The 17,666-nt window shown below is 44.7% G+C and overlaps 1 protein-coding gene across 1 annotated transcript in view; it reads left to right on the top strand.

Moving 5' to 3' along the window:
- Positions 1-8,693: 8,693 nt before the first annotated feature.
- Positions 8,694-17,666, top strand: part of LOC115169841 (glypican-1) — a 116,200-nt gene continuing 107,227 nt past the window's right edge. Inside the window, exons 1-2 of the mRNA XM_029725859.1 lie at positions 8,694-8,791; positions 8,902-9,406. Of these exons, the coding sequence (XP_029581719.1) occupies positions 9,247-9,406 (160 nt within the window). The 5' untranslated portion in view covers positions 8,694-8,791; positions 8,902-9,246. The remainder of the gene's footprint in view (positions 8,792-8,901; positions 9,407-17,666) is intronic.

Here is a 17,666-nt window from a genome sequence, read left to right as displayed (position 1 = left end):
CTACCCCTACCACTAACAGGGGAGGTAGGGAGAAAGAGACACTACCCCTACCACTAACAGGGGAGGTAGGGAGAAAGAGACACTACCCCTACCACTAACAGGGGAGGTAGGGAGAAAGAGACACTACCCCTACCACTAACAGGGGAGACGGGGAGAAAGAGACACTACCCCTACCACTAACAGGGGAGGTAGGGAGAAAGAGACACTACCCCTACCCAGGGGCGGAAATCCCGGGGGGGACGGGGGGACGACGACCCCCCATCCTTGGAAAAATATGATTTGTCCCCCCCAATATATCACTGAAACATAACTATGTAATTTAAATAATATGAATAATACGCAATGAAAGCAATTGTGCTGATTATAGACACTTAATAGCGCGTTTTTAAGTTTCAAAAGATTGCGACTTCCCCACCCTTTGCCTCACAATGTTTTGATCCACTGCCAGTTCCTTAGTTGGCAAGGTAACAGAGGGGTCGTATCTACTGTCTGAAAGGCACTCAATGAACGTAACTGAAGTGAGGTTAATCCAGTCAATCGCGCACACACACTAGCTGAATATGCAGAGCTAGCGTGCAAATATTAACTATTAAGCTAGCTAGTACCTATTCCATTTATGTGGCCTCGTCAAAGATGGAATCTTTGCTATCGTCAATTTATTCCAAGATCAGCATGCAGATGATGTAAGTTAGTGCTTCAAAGTCCCTGCGATAAGGTTAGCGATAAACTGAAGTCCAAACTGAACAGAACTACACTCTCTTCTACCATTGTCTAAAATATATTTAATGGTCTCGTTGCAAAAGCTAAATTGTCGCAAGGGAACTTTTATTTATTTATTTTATTTCACCTTTATTTAACCCGGATAGCAAAGATTATAGCAAACACCACTGAAACGGAATTGGTGCTCGCTAGCTTTGCAAATTCAGCTATTGTTGGAAGCCAGCCAATATGAAACAAACTATTAAAATTACAAGTTGGTTGCAGCATATGTTGTGTAAATGGTGAACTCATACAGCTGTCAACTCTTGTCATTTTAATCCGTTTCACATTTGCTAGCTACCTTCTAGATCGAAGCCCAAATAGAATGATAAAAGATAAGATGATAGAAGCCCATCTCCTACTGTAAATAACCTACACACTGTGTGTGTGTGTAGCCAGCCAGGTAGAAAAATGGCAGAAAAATAAAAGACGGACATCAGAGTATTTTTCAGTACACCAAAACGCAAAGTAAGAACCCTAGTAGCCTAATATCTCAAAGACTAGTTGATAAAATGTTCATAAGAAAGAAATGAAATTCTATTGGAAATGTTTCACAATGATGTCATTAGGCAGAGCAGGCAACAGATGGCACACAGACAGCAGAGTTGGGGACAGATATGCAGGGACAGACTGGCAGAGACAGGGAGTCTCAGGTAAGTTTGTTGAGTCTTTGTTTGGCAACATTATGAAAGGTTCTCCATTTTTTTCACTTGTAAAATAGGAACATAATTGGAAAATGCCATGGATGCCCCCAATCTCAACTTAAACTGGTGACTGAACTAAGATTTGTTAAAGGCAATGGTATTGTTGTTGTGATTAGTTGTGTAGTTTTGGGTACCGGTAGTTAGGAGTACGGCAAACACCTTATTTCTTTGGTTCCTCAATATACATTTACCATATTACAATGTAGGCTATGTGTTACAGCACTACTTTTGGTGTCCCCCTCAGGAATTGCTCTTGAGAAAATATAATGTAATTGTCCCCTCCAAAGTTGATATCAGATTTTCGCCCCTGCCCCTACCACTAACAGGGGAGGTAGGGAGAAAGAGACACTACCCCTACCACTAACAGGGGAGGTAGGGAGAAAGAGACACTACCCCTACCACTAACAGGGGAGGTTTGAGAAAGAGACACTACCCCTACCACTAACAGGGGAGGTAGGGAGAAAGAGACACTACCCCTACCACTAACAGGGGAGGTAGGGAGAAAGAGACACTACCCCTACCACTAACAGGGGAGGTAGGGAGAAAGAGACACTACCCCTACCACTAACAGGGGAGGAAGGGAGAAAGAGACACTACCCCTACCACTAACAGGGGAGGTAGGGAGAAAGAGACACTACCCCTACCACTAACAGGGGAGGTAGGGAGAAAGAGACACTACCCCTACCACTAACAGGGAGGTAGGGAGAAAGAGACACTACCCCTACCACTAACAGGGGAGGTAGGGAGAAAGAGACACTACCCCTACCACTAACAGGGGAGGTAGGGAGAAAGAGACACTACCCCTACCACTAACAGGGGAGGTAGGGAGAAAGAGACACTACCCCTACCACTAACAGGGAGTTAGGGAGAAAGAGCACTACCCCTACCACTAACAGGGGAGGTAGGGAGAAAGAGACACTACCCCTACCACTAACAGGGGAGGTAGGGAGTAAGAGACACTACCCCTACCATTAACAGGGGAGGTAGGGAGAAAGAGACACTACCCCTACCACTAACAGGGGAGGCAGGGAGTAAGAGACACTACCCCTACCACTAACAGGGGAGGAAGGGAGAAAGAGACACTACCCCTACCACTAACAGGGGAGGTAGGGAGAAAGAGACACTACCCCTACCACTAACAGGGGAGGTAGGGAGAAAGAGACACTACCCCTACCACTAACAGGGGAGGTAGGGAGTAAGAGACACTACCCCTACCACTAACAGGGGAGGTAGGGAGAAAGAGACACTACCCCTACCACTAACAGGGGAGGTAGGGAGAAAGAGACACTACCCTTACCACTAACAGGGGAGGTAGGGAGAAAGAGACACTACCCCTACCACTAACAGGGGAGGAAGGGAGAAAGAGACACTACCCCTACCACTAACAGGGGAGGTAGGGAGACAGAGACACTACCCCTACCACTAACAGGGGAGGTAGGGAGAAAGAGACACTACCCCTACCACTAACAGGGGAGGTAGGGAGAAAGAGACACTACCCCTACCACTAACAGGGGAGGTAGGGAGAAAGAGACACTACCCCTACCACTAACAGGGGAGGTAGGGAGACAGAGACACTACCCCTACCACTAACAGGGGAGGTAGGGAGAAAGAGACACTACCCCTACCACTAACAGGGGAAGTAGGGAGAAAGAGACACTACCCCTACCACTAACAGGGGAGGTAGGGAGAAAGAGACACTACCCCTACCACTAACAGGGGAGGTTGGAGAAAGAGCCACTACCCCTACCACTAACAGGGGAGTTAGGGAGAAAGAGACACTACCCCTACCACTAACAGGGGAGGTAGGGAGAAAGAGACACTACCCCTACCACTAACAGGGGAGGTAGGGAGAAAGAGACACTACCCCTACCACTAACAGGGGAGGTAGGGAGAAAGAGACACTACCCCTACCACTAACAGGGGAGGTAGGGAGAAAGAGACACTACCCTTACCACTAACAGGGGAGACGGGGAGAAAGAGACACTACCCCTACCACTAACAGGGGAGACGGGGAGAAAGAGACACTACCCCTACCACTAACAGGGGAGGTAGGGAGAAAGAGACACTACCCCTACCACTAACAGGGGAGGTAGGGAGAAAGAGACACTACCCCTACCACTAACAGGGGAGGAAGGGAGAAAGAGACACTACCCCTACCACTAACAGGGGAGGTAGGGAGAAAGAGACACTACCCCTACCACTAACAGGGGAGGTAGGGAGAAAGAGACACTACCCCTACCACTAACAGGGGAGGTAGGGAGAAAGAGACACTACCCCTACCACTAACAGGGGAGGTAGGGAGTAAGAGACACTACCCCTACCATTAACAGGGGAGGTAGGGAGAAAGAGACACTACCCCTACCACTAACAGGGGAGGTAGGGAGAAAGAGACACTACCCCTACCACTAACAGGGGAGGTAGGGAGAAAGAGACACTACCCCTACCACTAACAGGGGAGGCAGGGAGAAAGAGACACTACCCCTACCACTAACAGGGGAGGTAGGGAGAAAGAGACACTACCCCTACCACTAACAGGGGAGGTAGGGAGAAAGAGACACTACCCCTACCACTAACAGGGGAGGTAGGGAGAAAGAGACACTACCCCTACCACTAACAGGGGAGGCAGGGAGTAAGAGACACTACCCCTACCACTAACAGGGGAGGTAGGGAGAAAGAGACACTACCCCTACCACTAACAGGGGAGGTAGGGAGAAAGAGACACTACCCCTACCACTAACAGGGGAGGTAGGGAGAAAGAGACACTACCCTTACCACTAACAGGGGGCTCAAATGAAGACGATCTCTCCTAGATGGTAAATTCATCATGAAAACAAAGCGACAGAGACAGAGGAGAGGAAGAGCAATTTGGTAAATGTTTTTCTATGAAGTGTAAGGGAATTTTGTAGAACTGTTCTGGCGTTCCTTGGAGTCTGCGGGAACATAATTAGGAGTTCCACACAGGGGTCTGAGAAGCTCCCAGTGATGTGAACCCCCCACAGTGTCCAGAACTCGGTTAGATGGTGCCAATCTAACCCATTAGTTTAGGATTGAGGACTGGAGGTTACTCCTAATATTTATAGCTGAACACAACAGATGGCATGGGATATGGACCTGGAGCATGACTTTACATCTCTTTGGAGGTATGGAAATGTATGAGAAGGTTTGAATTTAGGGTGAAATACCCCTCTAACCTATCTCTATAGTGAAGACATGCAGGCACAGAACCTTTGTAATGGCAATAGGTTATTACACATTAACAAGCACTTCATTGCAGCTTCTTAAGCTCTGCATTAACGTTCATAAACGCTCCTGTCAACAAGGCAGGATGGCAAAACGGTGTCATTACCCACCTGACATCAACCTGCAGTTTTTCTCCTCAGCATTCATTGTAATCTTGTTGTTCCTATTCATGCTGTATGTTGTCCCAAAGCTGTTGTTACCAACAGGTTACAAGAAGCTTGTAATGAGAAGACCCAGAGGGTGGTGTATTTCCCATGACTCCCCAGCCTGCTGTACCCTCCACACTACCTTCCCAGGACTTTATGAGTTCTCAGTAATTATCACGACTCTGAGGCAGCCAACAAGAGAGGTTAATTTATCCACTAAGACACATGACAAATGGAGGAGCCAAAATATTTAAATGGGAACAGCATGGAAGCCAATGAAAAGACTAATTGGATGAAGGTGTCGGAGAAGAGAAGTGTAGAGCCAGATAGTGTCTGTACGTTAATGTATAAGGAAAGACAAAGGAAGAGTGAGAGTGGGGTATACTATCAATGGGAGATAGACGCCAGTGCTTTACAGGGCATTGTATTTCCTGTACTAGTCCATCACCTCTCTCTAACCAAACAGCTTACCTCCATACATTCTCACCCATTCCTAACCTCTTTCATTCCATCCTCTCTGTCATCCCTCCTCTCTGTCTCTCAGCAACCTCTCTCCATCCATTACTTTAGTCTTGTTCCTTACCTGCATTAATTTCTCCGCTCTTTGTCTCATAGACTCTAGCTTCCAACACAGGAAGACCTAGTAGAGCTGATGATGTGAATGATTGAAATATTTATAGCCTGGAAGCCGGTGTAATGGGATGTGTGGAGTGTGTTCAGATTGGTATTTGCCTATAGGAGACGTGGTGGTGCCAGACTACCAGGCTACCCACAGGGATAGGGAATGGTAAACAGACCTCTAGCCCCCCCCCCCCCCCCCCCCAACGAGAGATCGCTCAGCCCCAACAATGGCCCTCCCACTAGGACGATGGCAGAATATCTTGGAAAGGAGTATTGGTTGGTATTGGCTTCTACTCCTCTCCTTTCCCTCTTCTCTCCTCCCGCTGTTTTTTTCTCCCTCTTCTGTCTCTCTTTCTTCTTTCTCACCCTCTCTGTCATACCTCTTTCTCTCCTTTTCTCTGCCTTCTATTTCTTCTCCCTCCTCTTTCATCGAGATTTCGCCCTTTCTGTCTCTCTCAGGACTCTGTGTGGAGGATAATTCAGACGTGGTATTAGTGTAGACGCTGTGTTTGCACAGACAGACACTGTGCAAATGGTATCAGCAAGTGATATAGTGAGAGAGGGAGAGAGAGAGAGAGGTTGAGAGAGAGAGTTAGAGAGAGAGAGAGAGAGTTCTCTTTAGGGTGAAAGAACCAGTCATTAGGCACCTGTCAGCCTTTGTCTCTGGGGTATGTGGAGCTAAGCCATTGCTTCACTGAAGGAGAGAGTGACTCTATCTCTCACTCTGCTGCACACACACACACAGAGCAGCAGGTATGGCCAACTGACAGCGCCTACCACAGTGCCTCAGTGGGGTTTCTATGTAAATACCTGTGTGCTGCCTTAACAGATCCAAACAGCCTTAGTACAGAGTGAAAACAGTGTGTGTGTGTGTGTGTGTGTGTGTGTGTGTGTGTGTGTGTGTGTGTGTGTGTGTGTGTGTGTGTGTGTGTGTGTGTGCGCACTCATCTGTGTGCATGTGTGTCTGACTAACTCTATGATTTGAGTTCAATAGAACAGTATCATTTTCCTATTCACAGCAGTATCACGCCCTGAAAATGCCTGTCATGTAATAGCAGTATGGTGTGGAAGATGAGTTCCCTCTCACCCTCTCACCCCCTCAGCTTCTCTCTCCTCCCCCTCTTCCCCCTCACCTCACCTCTCCCTCAAACCAAACACACACACATACACACACACACACTCACATACTTCCTGCAGCCTGCTACTCGTTAGGAAAGCTTTCATGGTCAGGCCCAATAAAACTTAAATGGTGGAGCCTGCAGACAAAATGGCAGCGTTGTGGCTTTAGCCCGCGTTAATTGCATAATCTCCATACCAGACACCGGAGAGCTTGCCCATCAGGCTACCCTTATATACCACAACCAAGGGCCAACATAGAGCCACATGTGTTTAAATATACACAGACACTCACACACATGCATGCAAGGATGTACAAAAGTGAGGGAAAGGGAAAAAAGAAAGAATTTCACATTTTTCTCTGTCTACTGCATGTGGTAGGAGGAGGAGTCTGTAAGGCTGTGCCCTTGTGACACAGAACATCTAACTGCGCTACTAAAGTATAACAATACAATTAGCCGCAAGAATGCAGAACAGTTAATAGTACAGTACTGTAGCAATGTTGTAAAATATCCACTATTCATTTCTTCTCAGAATAACTATTATGTGTGATAAGAGAGGGTGTGAGCGGGTGGGTGTGTCTATATAGTTGAGGGTGTACTGTGTGATAGGTGAGAGGACAGTAGCTAATGTTAGGAATGATCTAGTCACATGGATCAGCTAATACGAATAGAGTGACAGTAGCTAATGCATTCATGAACAATATTGTGTGATTACAAATAGATGCATGAAGCAGGATGATATGACCATTTATGGCGTAGAGCACACTTTTTCTTTCTCTCTTGTTCTTTTTCTCTCTTTCTCTACCTCACTCACCCTCTCTCAATCTTTCCGTTCTTCCCTTAGTCTCCATCTTTCTCCTCCCTCCCTCCCTCCCTCCCTCCCTCCCTCCCTCCCTCCCTCCCTCCCTCCCTCCCTCCCTCCCTCCCTCCCTCCCTCCCTCCCTCCCTCCCTCCCTCCGTCGTTTGTCCCTACTCCTCTTTATCTGGCCCCCCTTCCTCTGTCTCTTGTCCCCTGCTCTCTCTCTCTCTCTCTCTCCCTCCCTCTCTCTCTGAGCGAGGGCCAGTTTTCAGAATAGAAAACTTCAATGACACATCTCCATCAGGAATTCTGAGATCAAACAAGGAAAAGCATCTTCACGTTCACTGATAGACATACACATCACTATACAGTGTGCGTCACATTACGGTTTTATGCCAGTAAGTCAGTAGAGGTGCATTTTGTATGTAGTCCTGCACTGACATTGAGTTTGTTAAAAAATATAAAACCCAGAAAGAGATGTAGGGTTGCTTGAGTACAGACAGGCTTTAGAGAGGAAGGTGTGAGAGGAACGAAGGACAGTTAAAGAACTGAAGTGTGTGAATACACAGCGGGCTGGTGAGAAAACCAGTGGGACGCTCTGTCACTGACGCATTCGCTCAAATGCGTAGGAAACCATAGCCCATAAAATACAAGGACCCCACACTTACAGTACGAGAGAGAGAGAGAATTGGAAACAAGTACAAATCTGTGAAACCCAAATGCACAAGACTCTTCTGTCAGGTGAGTATACACAACTGGCAATGTTCCAATGTTTCCCCCCACCCCAAGACACACACAGCAAAGACAAGGGAGACAGTCAGAAGGGTACAGAACAGATAGACAGTGTTTGGGCAGGTAGCAGCATGCTCCCAGTCTGTAATTGCACCTTGAGGAGTGATGACACAGATAGGCGCATGCACAAGGACGCTAGCTGATGATTGGTGGACTGGTACCTGAGGGCAGCTGCTGATCCACCTGTGACACCTGAGGCCTTCAAGCTGTCAAGACACATTGTACACATTCCTTTAGAAATAAGTATGGATAAGTCTACATGTGCACGGTAGCCTTAAGGTATTTTCAGTGATGCATTAAATCATTCAAAAGATCATATACTGTGTAAACATCTCTAAAAACAAACGTTATATATCTAATTAACCAAATTAAACTAGACAGGTGAGTAAGATTAGTGTCCCAAGGAACAGCTATATTCTCTCTCTCTCTCTCTCATCTTTCTCTTTCTCTGCCCATTTGTTCTTGTCTCTTACATTCTGTCCACCCCCTTCTCTCTCTGGCGCTCTCTCTCTCCGCCTCCTCCTCATTCGACCGAGTAGCAGCGCTGGGAGAGCATCATTACCTTTACCGCCGTTTTACCGCTCACTCATCTGCTGACAGCTGCCATATCCGGTAATACCATACAGAGACGTTCTTTTTCATTAATGTTCACCTGTCCATTTTCTGGAATTTTGTAGATTCATGATTTTTCTGCTAAATATGTTTATATTGCCTTTCCTCAGGTGACTGCACAGTGTTTACCGACTTGTCTTCCCAGAGGTGCAGATAAATTGTGTGAAATTGATACAGTGGTTGATGTATCTACATTGAAACCAAAAAGCCCCTCGAGGTGCCCTGAGAAGAAACCGGACTGCTCTCCCCCTCCACACACACGCTTCCCGTGCAGCACTGCGCAGAAACGGGGCGCAGCGAACCAACAGGAGAGCGACAGTAGCGAAGCCCAACGTAACAGAGGAGTTTGGACAAACGGCTGGCAATAGATGAATCCCGTTATTTAGGACTTAGCTCAATCACACGACACCCCTCTTTCGGATTTGCACTTGGCCGTGTGACGGTAATAGAGTAGGATGGATTTCCCCGTGTTTATGGCTCTGTTGATTTGCGCGCTGACTATCCCGGGATTCGGGGATATGGGGAGCGGAAAAGCTCAGAGTTGTTCGGATATCCGACAGTTCTACAATGGCAAGGGATTCAGTCTGAACGGAGTGCCTCAATCAGAAATATCAGGTAGGGTACTGTGTCTATCACTATAATGCTGCTTTGTGCATCCAATTGACTTTGCGTTCACGGAGATCATAACTTTATTTGTGTATGAAATAAATTGTTACTGTAACACCTGAGTCCTTGATAATAGGCTAAGCAACTGTAGATTGTTTACAGTTCTGAGAATAAGATAGGTTGGCTTGTAAGTAGTCTACCTATCAGATTAAAAGTATGTTCCAATAACATGTTCTTTGCAGCACGAACTCTGCTTCCCCTGCAAATAGACTAGACTACTTAGGTTTTCAGGTTCAACTGATATATATATATATATATATTGTGCTTCAGCATTACTTGGCATCCCCTCAGAAACTAGGCTATATTAAACATGCCATATCTGGTCCTTTACAATTTGTAACCTACTGAAAATATTTTGTAGTGAAACAGAAAATCTCACTTTCAAGTGGAACCTTGGATTTCAAAAACACTAAGTCAAAATAACCCATTATTGACTTCTTATTGTAATCTGTTTCATCAGCGTGTAGGCTACTTCTAGCCAGTAGTGATCATGCATATCCTTCGTGTCTGAGTGTCCCACGCTGCTCTGCCTTTCCACCAGTCTAATAATTATCCTTGCAGTGAAACCTCAGACCGCCCCCCCCTCCTCTCTCTCTCTCTCTCTCTTGCTCTCTCTCTCTCTCATTTTCTTCTCTCTCCCATTCTCTTTCATTCTCTCTCTCTCTCACCCATTCTCTCCCTGGTCATTCGCTAGAAACTCCTGCTAGCCAGACGATCACTTTACCAGCATAACCATGCAAAGATGATACTGCACACAGGCGCGTACACTCACACATTACCCCCCCCCCACCCCAAGCACTCACACACACTGACTGTGTTCTTCCAGCTCTTTTCATAGAAACGGTTCAAATCAGAAATCAGCATGCCCAGAATACAGCACAGTAGAGCACAGCTGATTATATGTATGCCTTCCCAGGAATTCACCATGCTGGTCAAAAGTAGTGTACTATATAGGGAATAAGGTGCCATTGGGTATGTAACCATGGTGGTTAGTTCAGCTTTAACAAGCCTTGAGACTACATGATGATTGTTGATAGAAAATTGGCGTGTTGTTTTAATAATTTTGTTGTAGCCCTTTACTGCTATCAAATGACCAAATCGCCCTCTAGTGGCCTCTTCGGTGGAATGTTATTAATATTATTCAGCATTTTTTAATGAATAAACAGATCTTTTTTAAATGGTTTTGTTATATTTCAGTCTTCTGTGATGTATATAGTGTAATATTGGGATGCAAACTCAAAATTGAATACATTTCAACTCTATATATGATATGGTACAGGTGTCTTTGTGTGTTAGGTATATACTTTTGTTTCAAAGTAGATTTGTTTAAGACTACCAAGAAACACTCTGTGTGACCCTGATTTAGCCCACTGTAGTAAGACTAAGCCTTCCCAAAACCGTAGCCCTAACCTTAACCACTCAGAATTAATGCCTCAACTTAACCCTTTGAGTTGTTTCTGTTTTAACCCTGTAACCACGCAGAAATTGAGGTTCATCCATAATACATCACATTTTGAAGGGAAACTATGAGATCTTGTTACCACACTATGCTGGTTCCCAGTCTACACTCCAGCACAGTGAGAAAGCAATCACATAGTTACAGTATATAGGCCAGCCAGGTCCCGAAGACATCGAGAGATGTCTTCAAAACCCTCCTGTAGGGGCAACAGTGAGCACTATTACCATCAAGTAGGCTGCAGTAAGCATTGAGCTCTGTCTCCGAGGGTTGCGGGTTTACTCCCAGTGCTAGATATTTGTTTTTTATTTTAACCCTATCCCAAACCTTGACCCTTAACTTAATGCCTAAACTTAATTTAACCCTATCCCAAACCTTAACCCTTAACTTAATGACTAAACTTAATTTAACCCTATCCCAAACCTTAACCCTTAATTTAATGCCTAAACTTAATTTAACCCTATCCCAAACCTTAACCCTTAACTTAATGCCTAAACTTAATTTAAACCTATCCCAAACTTTAACCCTTAACTTAATGCCTAAACTTAATTTAATCTTATCCCAAACCTTAACCCTTAACTTAACCATTCGTAATTAAAGCCTACTTTTAACCAGCCGTGAGGCGCCTTGCCAGGAGGCTCAACCCTGGCAACTCAGGGTGTCAAAAACAACTTCGAAATTTGACATTTGGAGTAACTTCGAAATGTGACTTTAGGAGAAATGTGGATAAATGTCAGAATGTGAAGTCAAATTTGTCCAACCGTCAGCAAAAAAAGAAACGTCCCTTTTCAGGACCCTGTCTTTCAAAGAAAATTCGTAAAAATCCAAATTACTTCACAGATCTTCATTGTAAAGGGTTTAAACACTCTTTCCCATGCTTGTTCAATGAACCGTAAACAATTAATGAACATGCACCTGTGGAACGGTCATTAAGACACTAACGGCTTACAGACGGTAGGCAATTAAGGTCACAGTTATGAAAACTTAGGACACTAGAGAGGCATTTCTACTGACTCTGAAAAACACCAAAAGAAAGATGCCCAGGGACCCTGCTCATCTGTGTGCTGCAAGGAGGCATGAGGACTGCAGATGTGGCCAGGGTAATAAATTGCAATGTTCGTACTGTGAGCCATCTAAGACAGCGCTACAGGGAGACAGGACAGACAGCTGATCATCCTCGCAGTGGCAGATCACGTGTAACAACACCTGCACAGGATCGGTACATCTGAACATCACACCTGCGGGACAGGTACAGGATGGCAACAACAACTCCCCGAGTTACACCAGGAACGCACAATCCCTCCATCAGTGCTCAGACTGTCCGCAATAGGCTGGACTGAGGGCTTGTAGGCCTGTTGTAAGGCAGGTCCTCACCAGACATCACCGGCAACAACGTCGCCTATGGGCACAAACCCACCGTCGCTGAACCAGACAGGACTGGCAAAAAGTGCTCTTCACTGACGAGTTGCGGTTTTGTCTCACCAGGGGTGATGGTCGGATTTGCGTTTATTGTTGAAGGAATGAGCGTTACACTGAGGCCTGTACTCTGGAGCAGGATCGATTTGGAGGTGGAGGGTCCGTCATGGTCTGGGGCGGTGTGTCACAGCATCATCGGACTGAGCTTGTTGTCATTGCAGGCAATCTCAACGCTGTGCGTTACAGGGAAGACATCCTCCTCCCTCATGTGGTACCCTTCCTGCTGGCTCATCCTGACATGACCCTCCAGCATGACAATGCCACCAGCCATACTGCTCGTTCTGTGCGTGATTTCCTGCAAGACAGGAATGTCAGTGTTCTGCCATGGCCAGCGAAGAGCCCGGATCTCAATCCCATTGAGCTCGTCTGGGACCTGTTGGATCGGAGGGTGAGGGCTAGGGCCATTCCCCCCAGAAATGTCCGGGAACTTGCAGGTGCCTTGGTGGAAGAATGGAGTAACATCTCACAGCAAGAACTGGCAAATCTGGTGCAGTCCATAAGGAGGAGATGCACTGCAGTACTTAATGCAGCTAGTGGCCACACCAGATACTGACTGCTACTTTTGATTTTGACCCCCCCTTTGTTCAGGCACACATTATTCCATTTCTGTTAGTCACATGTCTGTGGAACTTGTTCAGTTTATGTCTCAGTTGTTGAATCTTGTTATGTTCATACAAATATTTACACATGTTAAGTTTGCTGAAAATAAACGCAGTTGACAGTGAGAGGACATTTCTTTTTCTGCTGAGTTTACTATAGTCAGCTCCCGGAGGGAGCAATACATTCGTTTTATGTACAGACCTACTATTTACTACTATTGGGGGCTCCCGAGTGGCGCAGTGGTCTAAGGCACTGAATCTCAGTGCTAGAGGCGTCACTACAGACACCCTGGTTTGAATCCAAGCTGTATCACAGCCGGCCGTGATTTGGAGTCCAATAGGGCGGCGCACAATTGGCCCAGCGTCATCCGGGTTTGGCCGGAGTAGGCCGTCATTGTAAGTAAGAATTTGTTCTTAACTGACTTGCCTCGTTAAATAAATGTTAAATAAATAAAATACTAATTTACAATGATATAAGGGCAGAAGAATGGCCATGCAATATGGCACTTTACATCAGTAAGGTGCAGGAGACTTGAGTGACTCATTGTTCTGTTAACTGTGTTTAAATGCAACACTGTTCAAGCTACTACAGATACAGTACTGTATATTCAAGAAACAATGTGGTGTAATGCAGGACAATTGCAATAATAATGTAGGCTATTGGCACATACAGTATACAATATACACTGATACCCATAGTTTACAGTAGTATTAGTATTATAGAAGTAATAGTACAGTATGTACTTTCTTCCCATACTACTATGTGTTCAAGCACTTCTTTTCCCAAAGACGTCTTTACCACTATGCTTAATCCATAGCCTACTACTAAAGTGAATCACTATGTGATTGTGATTGCTAAAATGAGTCATGATGTGATTACAAAAACAAGTCATGTGACTGCTAAAATGTGACAGACAACCTCGATTCGGTCTTGTGTTTTTTCCATTGGATAAAAGTAGAGCTACAAAATTGTATTTCATACACTGCAGTTGAGGAACCATGGGAAAGTAATTCTGCTTTGATAGTAATTCTGCTTGTAACTCCACTTTTGAGATCTTCTATGTCTACACCTATTCAGCATCATTCACACCCTCTTAAAATACATGTGATTTAGTCCTTGGCTGATATCCTAATCCAGGGTTCCCCAATTGATGGCCCACAGGCCGAATTTGGCCCGTGGGTGGTTTTATTTACCTCCCAAGTTTTCTGAGCCCTCCCACATTTTTTTTTCATTTTTTAAAATATTTTTTATTGTTGGACACATTTGACTAAAAAGACCAGGAAATCATCTCCAAGTGATTTTAATTCCCAAATATTCGCATGCATAATAGAGAGAAACATGATCATATCCAAATGTAAGCATGGTTTGAAATTATTATGTTTTAGTCAAACATTATATCTGCAGTCTACAAATGATTTGTAATTATATTCCGGCCCCCGACCATCCACTTAAGAAAAAAATCGGCCCGCGTCTGAATCTAGTTGATGATCCTTGTCCTAATCTGACTTTGGTGCAGGTCATGTTGTTCTTCACGTTACTGTTTCTGGTAAACACAAATTATTTCAAATAAAATCGAAGTTTATTGTCACATGCACAGGACACAGGATGTGTAAACGGTACAGAGAAATGGTTATTTGCACATTTGCATAGTAGCAATTTAAAAAATTGAAAGTGTCCAAAAAAATGATATTTATATATGTTATAATTATTAGATGATGCTTACCCAGACACACTTGTCTAAATTGAATGGTCACGTGAAAGAAATGCTATAACCACCCCCCCAGCCACATCTAGCTAAGTAGATGGGTCACTATTGTCTAGACATGTACACATGTTCATGAAATACAATAGATGGCTGTAATCACCCCCAGACACATCTAGCTAAGTGGATGGGTCACTATTGTCTAGACATGTACACATGTTCATGAAATACAATAGATGGCTGTAATCACCCCCAGACACACCTGGCTAGCTTAATGGGTCATGTAATCATCTGGTGAAATCATCATTGTTTAGCTAGCAATCTAGCTACATGTTTAGACATGTAGCTAGATTGCTAGCTAAACAATGAACCATAATCCCAACCCATACAGTATTAATACAAACGGATTGTCATAGCTAGCCACCATGCATTAAATTCTGTAGTATGAATCTGCAGGTAGCTAAAACTAACCAAATAAGTTCAATGTTAGCTAGCTAGCTAACATTAGGTTATAACTAGCAACGCACATGTATCTCTGAGTTATGAATAATATTACTACACAGACCATACATGTAACTTTAGCTAGCGAGCCAGCAAGCTAACGTTCGCAAGCTAGCTAACAGTACGTTTTCACTTGCAATGAAAACGACTTTCTGACAATATTAGAAACGTATAATATCTGAAAATGTAGCTAGACTCTTAACCATATACATGGATGAACACTTCATGGCAGACTAGAACCCCTTCAGCTAACTAAGTAAGACGTCCTGTGTCATTTCCATTTTCTTTGTACAGCTTGTTTGGCCCGTGTTGTGTCAGGTCACTCCGGTTCACACTGACCGTGTGTAGAAAGTAGTCCACAACTTTTTCCCACTCATCTTTGTCGATAGCGCCTGCTATATTCAGGGCAGCAATGTTGTTGAGAGCTGTAGCAACACTTTTGCATTTCTCCATGGCTAACGTTATATCTTTCAAATATCTTTGGATTATCTACACCTACTGGACAGCTCATGTCATAGACAGACGCATGATACATGGCAGACAAATCCAAACTCATCTCTCGGCATGTCCAGCCGATCTATTATCTCAGCCAATCATCGCTAGTGGGAAGGTTCCTGCCTTTTTCCGTGGCTAAACCACCTAGGCTTGTAATTTAACAATTTTATTCGTATTTACAGATGGCATAGAAGTTTGTTATTAAGGCACATTTCTAACAACAACAACATTTTGATAAAAAAAACAGTACATTCAAATTCCTCTCCTGCGAAGTAGTGATGTGCGACATACGCCTAGCTTCCTGAAACAGGTCACAAATGTGATTGTGAAGTGATTGAAAAGTACCTGTATTAACATGAGTAGAAGGGGATGTAAATGTGATAAAAGTGTCAGGGTCACTAAGCCATACATCATAAACTTGGGAGGTCCCTGTGCTAATGGGACAGTCCTTATCAAATTGATTATCCTGCTGTGGACCTTAGAAATGTGCAGGGCTCATTTCTAAAAGAGACAGTCTCAATATGACTTCCCTGTTGAAATAAAGGTAAATAAATAATAACGAGAGAGAGAGAGAGAGAGAGAGAGAGAGAGAGAGAGAGAGAGAGAGAGAGAGAGAGAGAGTGTCTGTGTGTGTGTGTGAGAGAGAGAGAGAGAGAGAGAGAGTGTCTGTGTGTGTGAGAGAGAGAGAGAGAGAGAGAGTGTCTGTGTGTGAGAGAGAGAGAGAGAGAGAGAGAGAGAGAGAGAGTGTCTGTGTGTGTGAGAGAGAGAGAGAGAGAGAGAGAGAGAGACAGAGAGAGAGAGAGAGAGAGAGAGAGAGAGAGAGACAGAGAGAGAGACAGACAGAGAGAGAGAGCGAGAGAGAGAGAGAGATTATATCAGTCATATCTCTGTACCCTCTATGCTAACATAAATAACATCTTGGTCTGGCATATTAAACAGCTCAGTAATGTAGCCACCATTTAGATTTACAGTATGTCTCCCAATTATGAGACAGCTGAATGTTGCATCTGACCTGTGACATTTCTTCCCGATCATTCTTTCTTCCCCTGGAGGGACTTTAAGGACTGTGGGCTTGATCAGACTAATGTATTGGCTAAGACTGGCTCAAGGTCTTATGCCCAGTCCATCATTGTGATTCACTCTGGGAGAGAGAGAGGAGAGTTGGAAGAGTGGTTAGATGAGCTGGTGGCTGCATCTCAATACTTTTAATGGGCGCCTTTGCTTTCATAGTATTTTTGTTTGTCATCATCAGGGCCTTGTGTTTTTCCTAGTCAGGTCAGGGTGTGGGGACAGGGAACACAGCCACTCGCTTCTTAGTTTTGATTGGAAGGGGCATCGTCAGAAGATAGGATAGGCAGATTAGTCATTAGCAGCGGGCTAGCAGAGCTCTTATGGATTTCACTTTCCATTACATACCTAGTAAAAACACATATCAATAAATCATACTTAAGTGGGTATTTCCAGTGTTACTAGCCTACTGTGTAAGATTTATGTAATGTAAAGTGCACCTTGTCATGCCTGATAATCATCACACGTTTCCACTGTGTTTACTGTGAGTGGAGGAAATGATTTTGTTTGCATCATTCCACGTCACATGCGCCCGCCCGCTTGCACATATGCGTGCGCACACACACACACACACACACACACACACACACACACACACACACACACACACACACACACACACACACACACACACACACACACACACACACACACACACACACACACACACACACACAGTGCCTCTTCAACCTCAGGAGGCTGAAGAAATTTGGCTTGTCACCAAAATCACTCACAAACTTTTACAGATGCACAATCGAGAGCATCCTGTCGGGCTGTATCACCGCTTGGTACGGCAACTGCTCCGCCCATAACCGTAAGGCTCTCCAGAGGGTGGTGAGGTCTGCACAACACATCACCGGGGGCAAACTACCTGCCCTCCAGGACACCTACAGCACCCGATGTCACAGGAA

This window comes from Salmo trutta, chromosome 31 (assembly GCF_901001165.1).
Source record: "Salmo trutta chromosome 31, fSalTru1.1, whole genome shotgun sequence".
In the NCBI taxonomy this organism is placed as follows: Eukaryota; Metazoa; Chordata; class Actinopteri; order Salmoniformes; family Salmonidae; genus Salmo; species Salmo trutta.
The sequence above is the reverse complement of the archived record's forward strand: the minus strand, read 5'-3'. Positions and strand labels throughout refer to the sequence as shown.